At 45.0% G+C, this 13,629-nt stretch overlaps 1 protein-coding gene across 1 annotated transcript; it reads left to right on the top strand.

Moving 5' to 3' along the window:
* The first annotated feature begins 896 nt into the window (after positions 1–896).
* LOC127317540 (ABC transporter G family member 48) lies at positions 897–9,590 on the top strand. The gene is made up of 19 exons (XM_051348105.2): positions 897–1,454; positions 3,409–3,491; positions 3,596–3,680; positions 3,779–4,069; positions 4,153–4,243; positions 4,359–5,259; positions 5,355–5,515; positions 5,630–5,733; positions 5,858–6,023; positions 6,110–6,223; positions 6,364–6,470; positions 6,590–6,922; positions 7,034–7,324; positions 7,407–7,490; positions 7,680–7,813; positions 7,977–8,204; positions 8,313–8,484; positions 8,831–9,085; positions 9,187–9,590. Exons 1-19 carry the CDS (start codon positions 951–953, stop codon positions 9,454–9,456), a joined length of 4,374 nt encoding a protein of 1,457 aa, XP_051204065.1. The 5' UTR covers positions 897–950; the 3' UTR covers positions 9,457–9,590.
* The last annotated feature ends 4,039 nt before the right edge of the window (positions 9,591–13,629 follow it).

Below are 13,629 nucleotides of genomic sequence, written 5' to 3'. Positions count from 1 at the left end.
TCTCCTATCACAAGCCATCTCATGTTAACTTGTCCATGCATGTCAGGTAGCCTCTCCCATATTTTGTATTTATTTTCCCACGATGGTTCACCATATATGCAGTTGCGAAGGACGAAAATAATTTGAGGGAAGATGAACTCTAAAAAATCATACAAAAAACAAAACAGTCTGGAGACATTAATAGAACCTACAAACATACCAATAATATCAGCTCAATGTTAAGTCTCCAATTCTCCACATATGATTTATGAATAGCTCAAAGTTATCTTTTATATAGTATAAGAGATATGATAAATCTTTGTAAGAAAAATAATCATATTCACATTGAACCTAGAAACGAGTCTTGCTTTTGGTATGTACTCTTTTTTTTTGGTTCAGAGTCATTTGTGGGCAGTGTTCACTGAAACAAGCATAACTTTCTAATACGAAATCCATTTTCGACGACCACTCAAATTGTTCACAAGAAACACATGCATCTCAATTTGTTCAACAAAAATCAACGTAGGGCATCTGCCATACCTTGCCCTAAGGGGAGCTATAACCAGCTTAAGGGGATGTGTGATGGGGCTGTGGGGTTTGATACTTTGATTCACTAGTCGGAGCAAAGCTTGCCGTTGACAACCTGAATATGATATGTCCTTCCCTTGATTCAGTTTCAATTACTTATCAGCACATGCATACATGCTGGCATGCAGCGCCCTTGTCTCTATATATTCCCTCCACTCCAAGTATGTGATAGGCAGCTACGTAAAACTAATTGAGGAGATCGCCCGAGCGTGATTGGAGGGATACATATGCACATGGAAGATCCATCTCCATCTCCACAGCTGCTAACTCCTCCTCTAAAATACTATAAACCCTTGGCCAGTTGGCCTAGCTAGAAGTAGAAGTAGACGAAGGTAGGCAGGTAGCAGCAACAGCAAGCTAGGTAGAGAGGAAGAATAGCTCCCATGGAGCCAACATCCGGTGCGCTGGGCCTGGGCACGCCGGGTCTCTCAGGCAGCCGCCGCAGCAGCCGCAGCTGGGGCAGCTCGTTCCGGCAGCAGGGCCTGCAGCCGGACACGGACGACCCGTTCCGGCGCGGCTCCGCGTCCTCCTCCCGGCGCCACGACGACGAGGAGGAGAACCTGCGGTGGGCGGCGCTGGAGAAGCTCCCCACGTACGACCGCATGCGCAGGGCCGTCCTCCTCGGCGACCACCACCTGCAGGGCATCGCGGGCCTGGTGGAGATCGAGCACCTGGCCAGCGGGGACGGCGGCCGGGAACTGCTGGAGCGCGTGTTCCAGGACGACAGCGAGCGGTTCTTGAGGAGCTTGAGGGACAGGGTGGACAGGGTAGGCATCGAGTTCCCGGCCATTGAGGTGCGGTACCAGGATCTGTCCATCGAGGTGGACGCCGTCGTGGGGAGCAGTGCGCTGCCCACGCTCTGGAACGCCACCACCAACTTCCTCCAGGTAGGCGCAGCGCATGCAGGTACCTGCTAGCTGCTATAGTACTCCATGCATTATGCTCTGCTTCATCCTTGTAATGCTCTGCTTATTCCTAAGTTTTATTTCATCCTTCTTCTAGTTAACACAATCTTATAATTCCCCTTCCCATCATTTCGAGAAAGCCTGCGAAAACCGATTGAATCACTACTTGCTACATTTAGCAACATTAGTGGAAAACATGCATGCCTATTCATGTTGAATGAAGCTGGCTTTTCACATGAATAAATACGAGCTTGTAATCCAAAAAGAAGTTCATGCCCAACTTTATTGACAGATTAAACTGAAGTTTGTTGAAATGTGATTATTTATTTTGATTTCACATGGGTTCGGTTTGGACTGAAGCTGTATTCCCGCGCACCAATTTTTTTATGGTTTGGAGTACGTGGCAAGCAGGCTGCCGCGTCACTCCAGATTATTTTTATTCACCACTCAACTCAGCGTCTTCTTCCCCATCCTCTTGGGATGTGTTCGGTTCCAGAATGGCAAGGAACGGGATGGAACCGTCCCGTGCCTAGCTCCCATCCTGGCGTTCGGTTCCAGAATTCTGAGGAATGGGATGGAACCAACTCGTTCCCCGAAAGAGCATATTCCCGGAATATGCCGTTCCAATCCGTCCGGCCGAATCGGCCGGACCGCGCGGAACGAGCTCAATCAGCTCGCTAATCCTTTTCTCTCCTCCAGCGCGGAACGAGCTCGACCAGCCAGCGCGGCGGCGGCCAGCCAGGGAGGCGGCGGCCAGCCAGCGCGGCGGCCAGCCAGGGAGCGCGGCGGCCAGCCGAGGAGCGCGGCGGCGGGGCCAGCCGGGGAGGCGGCGGCCAAAGACGGCGGCGGCGGCCGGGAGCCGCGGCGGCGGGGCCAGCCAGGGAGGCGGCGGCCAGCCAGCGCGGCGGCCAGCCGAGAGCGCGGCGGCCAGCCAGGGAGCGCGGCGGCGGGGCCAGCCAGGGAGGCGGCGGCCAGCCAGCACGGCGGCGGCCAGGGAGCGCGGCGGCGGGGCCAGCCAGGGAGGCGGCGGCCAGCCAGCACGGCGGCGGCAGCCAGGGAGGCGGCGGCCAGCCAGCACGGCGGCGGCGGCCAGCCAGGGAGGCGGCGGCGGCCAGCCTAGCGTGCAGGTGACTCGGATTAGGCAGTATTAGGCATAATTTAGGTTAATTAAAATTTTAGTTAAATTAGGGTCTAATTAATAGAGTATTTAGACTAATTAGGTTCCTTGCTATTCCAGTGCAACCGAACACAAGTATGAAGTGGAATGGAATGGAGTGGAATGGAATGGAATGGAATGGTTCCATTCCATTCCACTTCATCCTAAAACCGAACACATCCTTGGCTCTCGCCTCCAATACTACCGACAGAGGCTGCAGCTCCCTCCGCCCAGATCCCAACTCATACCACCGCAATGGACAACTCCTTCCCGCCGGCGATCACGGTAGCGCTCGCTGGAGGAGGATTTTCTATGGATTTGAGCTGCCAACGGCTGACTATGTTTTGGTCAGGGAGCCCTGCAGCGGCGTCAGCGGCCAGGGGCAGGAAGGGAGAACAAGAGGGAGATAGATATTCGGCGGCCGGAATGCAAATCATTACGTCCGTCCATCAGCATGCAAGAACGGGGCTAGTCTAGATGCTACAACGATTGGCTCACTCCAATTAACGGTGGCGTCTTGGAGGTGTTCGATGGAATGTCTCAAGAGGCCTGGTCCCGTTACTTCATCCGTGCCGTGAGCTGATTCCACCAAACGCTTCTCACGTTGAGCACCAACTAGTACTACCACTAGCTTGCATGCTTGTTTCTACCATGCATTATTCACATATTTTGGATGGTGTACACATCTCTGTTACTTCTCTTCTGTATATGCATCGTCATGGATGGGTTGAAGAACATCATGATTTATTTACACAACATCACAATGCCTCATGACCGCAGAGTCTTATCGGACGGCTTGCCTCCTCCAACAAGAAAACCATCAATATACTCCAAAACGTCAATGGTATCCTCAAACCTTCCAGGTAACAAAACAAACTAATCATCACCACCTCTTATTTATTACGATTGTTATGCAGCAGGCACATATACTGATCAGCTCTACCTGTTGTGTAACTTGTGTTTTCAGGATGACTCTTCTTCTTGGACCTCCTTCTTCAGGAAAGAGTACGCTTATGCGAGCCCTTACCGGCAAGCTTGACAAAAGCCTCAAGGTTTTTACTTGTATTGTTAATTGTTTCCTGGCGCTTTATGGCTGCATGCATAAAAGATAAAAGTAATCACCATCCCGCGGATCTGGCAACATACTCAGGTATCTGGCAACATCACATACTGTGGCCACACATTTTCGGAGTTCTACCCTGAGAGGACCAGCGCATATGTTAGTCAGTACGATCTCCACAATGCGGAGATGACCGTAAGAGAGACGCTGGATTTCTCCAGGCGCTGCTTAGGCGTCGGTGCCAGATATGACATGCTTGCGGAGCTCGCTAAGAGGGAGCGTGATGCGGGCATAAAGCCAGATCCTGCGATCGACGCTTACATGAAAGCTACTGCTGTGCAGGGACAAGAGACTAATATTGTAACATATCTTACTCTCAAGGTGAGATTCTGACCTACCTTTTCATTACACAACTCTCTAACAGAATTGTGCTCATTGAGGTTAAGAAAAAAACTCCCGCTCAGGTGCTTGGGCTTGACATCTGTGCTGATACCATGATCGGTGATGACATGGTAAGAGGAATTTCAGGTGGGCAAAAGAAGCGTGTCACAACTGGTATGCACACACACTTATATAGGATAAGCACAACTGCTCAATTCATTGTGGACAAAGAAATTCCTCATTTAAACTGTGTTATGCTTATCTGGTTTTTTACTTTTGCTAATGTCAGGGGAAATGCTAACAGGACCCGCAAGGGCCTTGTTCATGGATGAAATTTCCACTGGATTGGATAGCTCTAGCACATTTCAGATTGTAAAATATGTGAAGCAGTTAGTCCACGTGATGAATGAGACTGTGATGATATCCCTCCTACAACCACCACCTGAGACATACAACCTGTTTGATGACATTATTCTGATATCAGAAGGATACATAGTGTACCATGGGCCACGTGAGAACATCTTGGAATTCTTTGAATCCTCTGGTTTTCGGTGCCCTGAGAGGAAAGGAGTTGCCGACTTCCTTCAAGAGGTCACTTCCAAGAAAGACCAGCAACAATACTGGTACCGTGAGCAGGAACAATATCGTCACGTGTCAGTACCAGAGTTTGCTGAACGTTTCAAGTCATTCCATGTAGGCCAGCAGATGCTCAAGGAGATGCAAATCCCTTTCGAAAAATCCAAAACCCATCCTGCCGCATTGACCACTAAGAAGTATGGCATATCCAGCAAGGAGTCACTCAAGGCAGTGATGTCGAGAGAAATGTTGTTGATGAAGCGCAACTCATTCATCTACATCTTTAAGCTCTCCCAGTTAATAATCATTGGACTCATGGCCATGACTGTGTTCCTCAGAACAAAGATGCCCAGCGGGCAGATTTCTGACGGTGGCAAATTTTTTGGAGCTCTGACTTTCAGTTTAATCACCATCTTGTTCAACGGGTTTGCGGAGCTACAACTGACCATAAAGGTGCTTCCTACGTTCTACAAACAAAGGGATTTACTATTCTTTCCCCCGTGGACCTTTGGACTCGCAAACATACTCTTAAAAGTTCCTGTTTCTCTTGTGGAGGCTGGGGTATGGGTCATCCTCACGTACTTCGTGATGGGCTTTGCACCTTCTGCGGGAAGGTAAGCATGCATGTATAATCCTTGTGCCCACTTAGCCGTTCGCATTTGAAAATTTCTAATTGGTAACTCCATTTTCATCTATCTGCAAACTATAGGTTCTTTCGTCAGCTTTTAGCTTTCTTTGCTACTCACCAAATGGCTCTGGCTTTGTTCCGATCTATGGGTGCTATATTCAGATCCATGGTTGTGGCCAACAATTTTGGGATGTTTACGATCCTTATTATTTTCGTATTTGGAGGATTTCTCATCCCTAGAGGTAAGCATGCTGATATTTTGTATCTAGCTAGCTAGGCACATTAAATCAAATATCTGTACCTCGTTTGCATGGATGAAAGTAAACCTTCTCCGTCCCTAAATTTGATGTGGACAGGTGATATCAAACCATGGTGGATCTGGGCTTACTGGTCATCTCCTATGATGTATTGTCAAAACGCAATATCTGTCAATGAATTCCTTGCCAGTAGATGGGCCAGTGTAAGTTTTTCTCAGGGCCCTTTATTTCTTTGGTTTAGTTTCTCTAAACTCTGACACCATCATATCTTAGTGTTGTAAAGGTGACAACATCTCAACTAATGAGAGTCTTTCAATTTTACTACAGCCGAACAACGACACCTCTATTGATGCACCAACAGTAGGCAAGGCTATTCTTAAATCAAGAGGCTTGTTTACTGATGACTCGGGCTTTTGGCTTTCCATAGGAGCTCTTATCGGATTCACTATTTTGTTCAACATCTTGTTCCTTTTGGCACTTACGTATTTAAGCCGTAAGTACCATTTTGTGGGTTGAGATTAATGTTTGATGGCTTGAAGAGCTAGGTACTTATATTACATATAATCTTTTCTCTTCCAGCTAGCGGCAGCTCAAGCACACTAGTTTCAGACGAACAGAATGAGAATGACACAAACAAAGAGCCAATGTCAGAAGCCAATGCATCATCAACCATGTCATCTTCAATACCTATGGGTGAGGTCTTCTTTAAGTATCTATTTTAGACTAGTGCAGGCTTTATAACATTCTTAAGTTCCTGTGATATTTATCAAGCCAATTGGCGCCTTAACCAATATTAATTAGTCACTATATATTTGCACTTGCTGTTTCTGTAGGTACTAACAGAGCCACAAATAGGCCAACTCAGTCCCGAGTTGTCTTGCCGTTCCTGCCTCTTTCACTTTGTTTCAACCATATAAACTATTACGTGGACATGCCTGCGGTAAGCATACCTACCTTCCTCCTCACACATATTGTGTTAGGATGTAAGTTTATCACTTGTATGATGAATTTATCTACAAATGTGGGAAAAAAGGTAAACTGTGTCATCTTGTGTTCCAGGAAATGAAGGAGCAAGGATTTGCGGAAAGTCGTCTCCAGTTGCTCACTGATATCAGTGGTGCTTTCAGGCCAGGTGTTCTGACAGCATTAGTTGGCGTGAGTGGAGCTGGAAAGACCACTCTAATGGATGTCCTGTCAGGAAGGAAAACTAGTGGGTCTGTTGAAGGAAGTATCACCCTCTCTGGTTACCCTAAAAAGCAGGAAACTTTTGCCCGAATTAGTGGCTATTGTGAACAGACTGATATCCATTCACCAAATGTTACTGTGTACGAATCCATTCTGTACTCTGCCTGGCTGCGTCTTTCATCAGATGTAGACGAAAAAACAAGAAAGGTATATATTCAAGCCATCTTTCAAACTCAAGTAAAGATGCAGTGTTATATATATTTGGAACTTCACACTGTAATTGTTTCTGATTAAATAAATCAATCTCCACGTACACAGATGTTTGTGGAGGAAGTCATGACCCTTGTAGAGCTTGATGGGTTGCGTAATGCTATGGTTGGTCTACCTGGAGTTGACGGGTTGTCGACTGAGCAAAGGAAGAGACTGACAATTGCTGTGGAGCTGGTATCAAATCCTTCAGTCATATTCATGGATGAACCAACTTCTGGTCTTGATGCTAGAGCAGCAGCAATTGTCATGCGGGCGGTCAGAAATACAGTCAACACTGGGCGTACTGTGGTTTGCACAATCCATCAACCCAGCATCGATATATTCGAGTCTTTTGATGATGTACACTCTCTTTCTCTCTTTGTATTTCTCTATTTCTATGTATTCCTCTGTTTATCTAACTCTTAACTGGTTCCTTTTGTAGCTTCTGCTTTTGAAAAGAGGAGGGCAGGTCATTTATGCTGGGGAACTTGGTCACCACTCTCATAAACTAGTTGAATATTTTGAGGTGAGTTACTGCACGTACATGTTACAGTTTGGGGGTAGCCATGATTTCACTAATTTTGAGTTAAATGCCTGCTTACAAATATGATCTGCAGGCTCAGAAAAGCCATTAAAGACCAAACAGGTTTTGGTCTCCTTGCAGGTGTAGCAGAAGTAAAAGAAACTAACCGTTGAGTCTGTGGTTGCACTACAGGCAATTCCAGGTATTGCGAAGATCACAGAAGGATATAATCCTGCAACATGGATGCTGGAAGTTAGCTCCCCTCTAGCCGAGGCTCGCTTGGAAATAAATTTTGCTGAAATTTATGCTAATTCTGGTCTTTATAGGTAAGTATCTGAGAACCTCAGACCTTGAGCGTAACTCTTTGCCATTTTAACCAGCGGTTGTAATTTCCATTAAAACAAATACATATTTCGTTGGAACGAGCGCTAAAAATGCAGTTGTTTTCATTCATACCATCCACACTAAGTTCCTGTTAAATATGACCAGGGAAAACCAGGAACTTATTAAGGAATTGAGCGTTCCTACGCCGGGCTATGAGGATCTCTCATTTCCTACAAAGTACTCTCAAAATTTCTACAACCAATGTGTTGCAAACTTCTGGAAGCAATACAAATCTTATTGGAAGAATCCACCGCACAACGCCATGCGCTATCTTATGACTTTGCTGAATGGGCTTGTATTTGGAACGGTGTTTTGGCAAAAAGGAACAAAAATGTATGATCCCATTTTGTTTCTATACTTGAGAGCTGAGACTAGTGCTGTTGAAAGATGATACATTAGCTCTCATGGAGACACTAATACTTCTGTTTGATTTGTTGGCAGAGATTCACAACAAGATTTGTTCAATCTACTTGGAGCCACTTATGCTGCTGTCTTCTTCCTTGGGGCTTCTAATTGCTTTATAGTTCAACCTGTTGTGGCAATTGAGCGAACAGTTTTCTACCGTGAAAAGGCGGCGGGGATGTATTCTCCATTATCCTATGCATTAGCTCAGGTAATTTTTTTCTTCTTATTCTGATGCCTCATTGTTCTGGATTCATTTAGTACCTTTCGGTATGCTCAAAATATAAGGAGCATAAAATCCAAAGTTGCTTGGTTCTCGATTAACCAGCAAGGAAGCAATTAGCAACCGTAGCAAAACTAGAAAAAAAAATTAGCATTAGTATACTTGGTAAACAAGAATAAATCCAATGAGTTAATTTCACTTGTGTAGTTCTAATGCGATGGTTTGGTGAACATTTTGAATACGATCAAATCGAAACGCAAAGTCCTGAACATTGTGCAACATAATCTTGTGGCTTGTGTAGTTCTCAAAAGTGTGCAAATTTTGACTTGTGCAGACAAGCGTGGAGATCATCTACAACAGCCTGCAGGGGTTTCTATACACAATCATCATCTATTCGATGATTGGATACGAGTGGAAAGCTGACAAGTTCTTGTACTTCCTGTTCTTCATCATTTCAAGCTTCAACTACTTCACGTTGTTTGGCATGATGCTGGTGGCGTTGACTCCATCCGCGATGCTCGCAAACATACTGACATCCTTTGTGATGCCTCTCTGGAATTTGTTCGCTGGATTCCTCGTGGTCAGGATGGTAAGCAAAGCCTTAGATTAGCTGCACCGCGTGTCTTGAGTATACCTAACTAAAAAAGATGTTTATTTATCGAGGATGGACGGTTGCTGTTGGTGTTTCAGGCGATACCAATCTGGTGGAGGTGGTACTACTGGGCGGACCCGGTGGCCTGGACCATCTATGGCGTCGTGGCGTCGCAGTTTGGCGAGAGCGCTGGCACTATTTCGGTCCCCGGCGGGAGCCCGGTTTTGGTGAAGAAATTCCTGCACGATGCTCTGGGAGTGCGGCACGATTTCCTTGGCTACATTGTGCTAGGCCACTTCGCCTTCGTGATTGCCTTCTTCTTCGTGTTCGGCTATTCCATCAAGGTCCTGAACTTCCAGAAGCGTTAGGCGGCGGCGTGCGTTCTGTCTTGTTGATAGGGAAGCAATATAGTGCAGTGTGCATATTGGAATCAGTAGGACAGAGAGACATTCCATATTGTCTGATAATGTTGTGTACATGAGATTTAGTAGGGATATACATTTTTTTTTTTTGCTCACTGTTACTAGTAGTAGTACAGATGGGATCATGGGAGAAGGGGTCCATTCTTGTCTCTTGACTGTTATTGCGAGAATCAAAGTTTGGTCTTCAACCGTATACCGGATATTCATGATCTTGGGAGTTTTTTTTTCTCTCACTCCCATATAGGATATCATTCATCTTCCTCCATTATGATGAGTTTTTTTTTTTTTTTGAAACTGTAATCACATTCCATTACCCGCTAAACTTAACTAGTTTTAAGGTTGGTCATGTTCCTCTGACTTATTTTAACATAAACAAGGAAAATTTTATGGTACATCTTACTACATATTTTAGTGTGTAGTATATAGAAGATCGGATGGTTATAAAATTGGGCCGCATTTAGGCCAAGGATTAATCTATCTATACCTAATAATAAGGAAGGAAGCGTTTGGTTAGGTTGGTCCGTCTGTTGTTCGCTTCTTATTTTCTTGGTTAGGTGTTCCGATAGGGACTCATCTTAGAGCATCTCCAACATGCGCTGCCCACGCTGAAAACTGGCCGATTTAGTGCGTGAGAGGGCCAAATCGGCGCTCCAGCTGCTGTAAAACCGGGCGCATTACAAAGTTTTTTAGGCGCGCGTCAAAGTTGTTGCGCCGGCTCCAACGTGCTGGAAAACATGAGGCTGCACGTGAAGAGCCAACTACCCAGCTGAAACATCCGCGCACTCGTGCCACCGCACCCTCCATTCCCCAAGCTCATCGGTGACCCAACCCAGCCCAATAACCACTGACATATGGAAAGTTCGTTTCCAAAAGGACCTTATGCTTCTCCAATACAAAGTGAAGGCGGCTCTCGTTTAATCCCTTATTGAATGGTTGCGCAATATCTTTGTACTTTAGATGTCTTCCTTGTTCCATTTCCTCCCCCCTTAACTTCCCATGTACTATAAACTTTGTACAGTGTGTCCTTTTAATATAAAAATTACACCACAGGGGCTTCCTCTACGGTAAAGTTGTCAAAAAAAAAAAAAACCATCGCCGCTGCTACCCGACATCTTGCCGCAGCCGTAACCCATTGTCCTGCGGCCGCCTCCGTTCGCGTGGCTGCCTGGGAGCTACGATTCGTCCGATGAAGAATGAGACCTTGAAAAAGAAGAAAACATAGCTATGATATAGGCTATGTGCGCGAATAAAAGGCGGAAGCACATTGGTTCCGTGTTCGTACAAGAGAAGTTGTGGAGGAAAAGGATCAAAGGTCGCAATAAGTTGATGGGGAGCTACGCTGTGGAGAATCCAACATTCCCCAAGTGCTATTTTCGTCGCCGTTTTAGGATGAGCATCAAGGTGTTCAAGGATATTACAGAGGGTGTGATGAGGCATGATCGGTTCCTTTGAGCAAAGGAGAAATGCCACGAGAGAACTTGGGCATAGCACTTACCAAAAGGTGGCCGCTGCCTTGCATATGATGGCTTACTGTATTCCGACGGATCAAGTTGATGACCACTAGGCAATGGGTGAGAGTAAAGCCATCAAGTGTGTGAAGCCCTTTGAAGTTGCAATGGTGGAAGTGTTCGGTGAGAAATACTTGAGAGCCCCCAATGCTCAACACACGACTAGGCTTTTGGAGTTCAACAAAGCTAGGGAATTTCTAGGTATGATTCACTAAATTGATTGCATGCATTGGAGTTGGAAGACTTGTCTTGTGGCATTGCATGGAAAATTGAAAGGCCACAAAAAAGATTCAACTATTATCCTTGAAGCCGTGGCCGATTACAAGACTTGGATTTGCCATGCTTTCTTCAGAATGCCCGGTTCTTGCAATGTCATCAGTGTTCTTCAATGGTCAACACTCATGACAAGGATTGCAATGGGTGACAGTCCACTGGTGTAGATTTTTGCGAACAACTGCACATACAAGTACGGCTACTACCTTGCCAACAACATCTACCCAAGATGGCAAACATTTGTGAAGCCGGTGCACAAACCGCAAAGTAAGAAAATACTTGGTTTCCATATTGCTCAAGCCCGGATAAGAAAGATGTGGAGAGAGCATTCAACATTTTGCAAGCCCAATTTGCTATTATAAGAGGATAGACTAGAGTTTGGGATCAAAAGATTTGTGGTACATCATGCATGTTTGTGTGATTATGCATAACGTGCTCATCGAAGATGAGCGTGTCCAAGATTTAGACTACTCCTACTACGATTTGATGGGACAATCCGTGTAAGTGTATAGGAGAGAAGAGAGGATAGCCCGCTTCATTGCGTCATAGCATTCGATCCAACAAACTGATGTGCATCATGATCTTCAAAAAGATCTTATCGAGAATTGGTGTACATGGAATGGCCGCCAAAACAATTACTTTCATATTTGTATGTTTGTTGTATTATTGTAGAACTATATGTTGTATTGTTGAGAAACTATTTATTGTATTGAGGAACTATCTATTTGTGTTGTAAGAATAATGAAACTATTTATTGTTGATTGTTTTTAGTGTGTGTTTGATTTTTGTTGTTCTATGTTTATGTGTGTTTGGTGTTTGTGCTGCCACGCGCGCTGCATTATTCAACATCTGGTTGCCGCGTTAGTTGCCGCACACGTCATTTTACAGCGTCTAGAAAAGCTGAGTGTGGCTATGACGCTAAACCGACTAAAGTGACATTGTAAAACGTTTTAAAGAGCGACTAGCTTACGGTCACGCTCGCGGAAGCACGCGGGAGACCGCGGACGCTGGCGCGTGGCGTCTGGTCACTCGACACGTGGTAGAAGAAGGCTAGGCGTATATGATGCCCACAAGTATAGGGGATCGCTAAAATTTTCGATGGGAAGTATTACCCAAATTTATAGTTTGCCTCAAAGGGAACACAACAATATCAGTAAGACTATAGAAATTGAGACGTCATTCTCAACCACACTTGTATATCAATAAACTCCTAAATCAAGTGGTGATTTTATAGTTGTTGATTCAAAGCAGTAAAAACAAGTAGTAAATAATAGCAGCAGATTTTTAGTTTTCACCAGAAGTAGTGATGTGTAACTTTCAGTGACTAAAAGCGTAAGCATGAGGTGATAGTGGGGTGTTGCATGAATGATATTGATCAGATAATGTAATACAACTAACATAGAGTCTATCTCTAATTTCGTGTGTGTAGGTGTGTGATCAAAATATAGCTATGCATACTAACAAAGAGAATTTGCATAGCATCTTTTATCATGTCTGCCCATTTTACCGGGGACAACTTTGAACTACAAACAATTAAGGTCTATCCTTTCGAATAGCCCGGAACAAAGCATTAAGTTTCATGAACAGACAATATCCTCAAACTATTATATATTTCCCTTGCTTTTTCATATCTGTCACCTTAGGGATTCGTAGTTTCAACATAATAATAAGCACTACACCTTGCAGATAAATACTAACCTCATATATATGATAAAGAAATATAGGTTCGGTAATGAAATCATGTCACTCGGGCCCTAGTAACAAGCATAAACATAGCAAAGGTGTACCAACACTCATACATCAATATCCTCAAGAAAAACACTTCAAATCTCAATGCATATGGATGATTACATGATCAATCTCATCCAAATCCCATCCACCTCTTAGGCCTACAGAGAACTACTCACTCATGATGAAGGATAGTCAACACATGGTTCTTGCTGATGATGTCGGTGGCGGTGATGATGAAGAAGCCCTCGAAATCCCTCTCTCCGGGGTGGAGAGCAGGATCAATCTGACCCCCAAATGAAGATCGTGGTCTTGGCAGCGCTCTGTTTCGCGAAAAGCTCTATGCCTCTAGACAGGGTAGGTTTTTAGGGTATATAAGGCGTCACGCGAAGGGGGAGGTGAGAAGATGATCGAGGGGAAACGGGTCATGGTGGCGCGCCACTGGGCCTGGTTTGGGCCTCTTGGATCCCCTCTTGTTATTCGAAGCTTCAGATCCCTTCTTTTGGTAAAAAACTTTCGTGGTATTTTTCCCCGATTTTATTTCCTGCGAAAATAGACAGAAATAAGACTTTTGATAAAAACAATGTTAGACTCGCTATTTTTATCCAAG

The sequence above is a fragment of the Lolium perenne genome, chromosome 1, assembly GCF_019359855.2.
Source record: "Lolium perenne isolate Kyuss_39 chromosome 1, Kyuss_2.0, whole genome shotgun sequence".
NCBI classification, from domain to species: Eukaryota; Viridiplantae; Streptophyta; class Magnoliopsida; order Poales; family Poaceae; genus Lolium; species Lolium perenne.
This window is presented reverse-complemented; position numbering and strand designations above follow the sequence as displayed.

Bases quoted from the DNA above. Each gene is read 5' to 3' on its own strand.
- LOC127317540 (XM_051348105.2), top strand. From the start codon at position 951: ATGGAGCCAACATCCGGTGCGCTGGGCCTGGGCACGCCGGGTCTCTCA. The intron at 4,244-4,358 runs GTATGCACACAC...TGCTAATGTCAG, and splicing joins AAAGAAGCGTGTCACAACTG to GGGAAATGCTAACAGGACCC. The intron at 8,485-8,830 runs GTAATTTTTTTC...TGACTTGTGCAG, and splicing joins TATCCTATGCATTAGCTCAG to ACAAGCGTGGAGATCATCTA.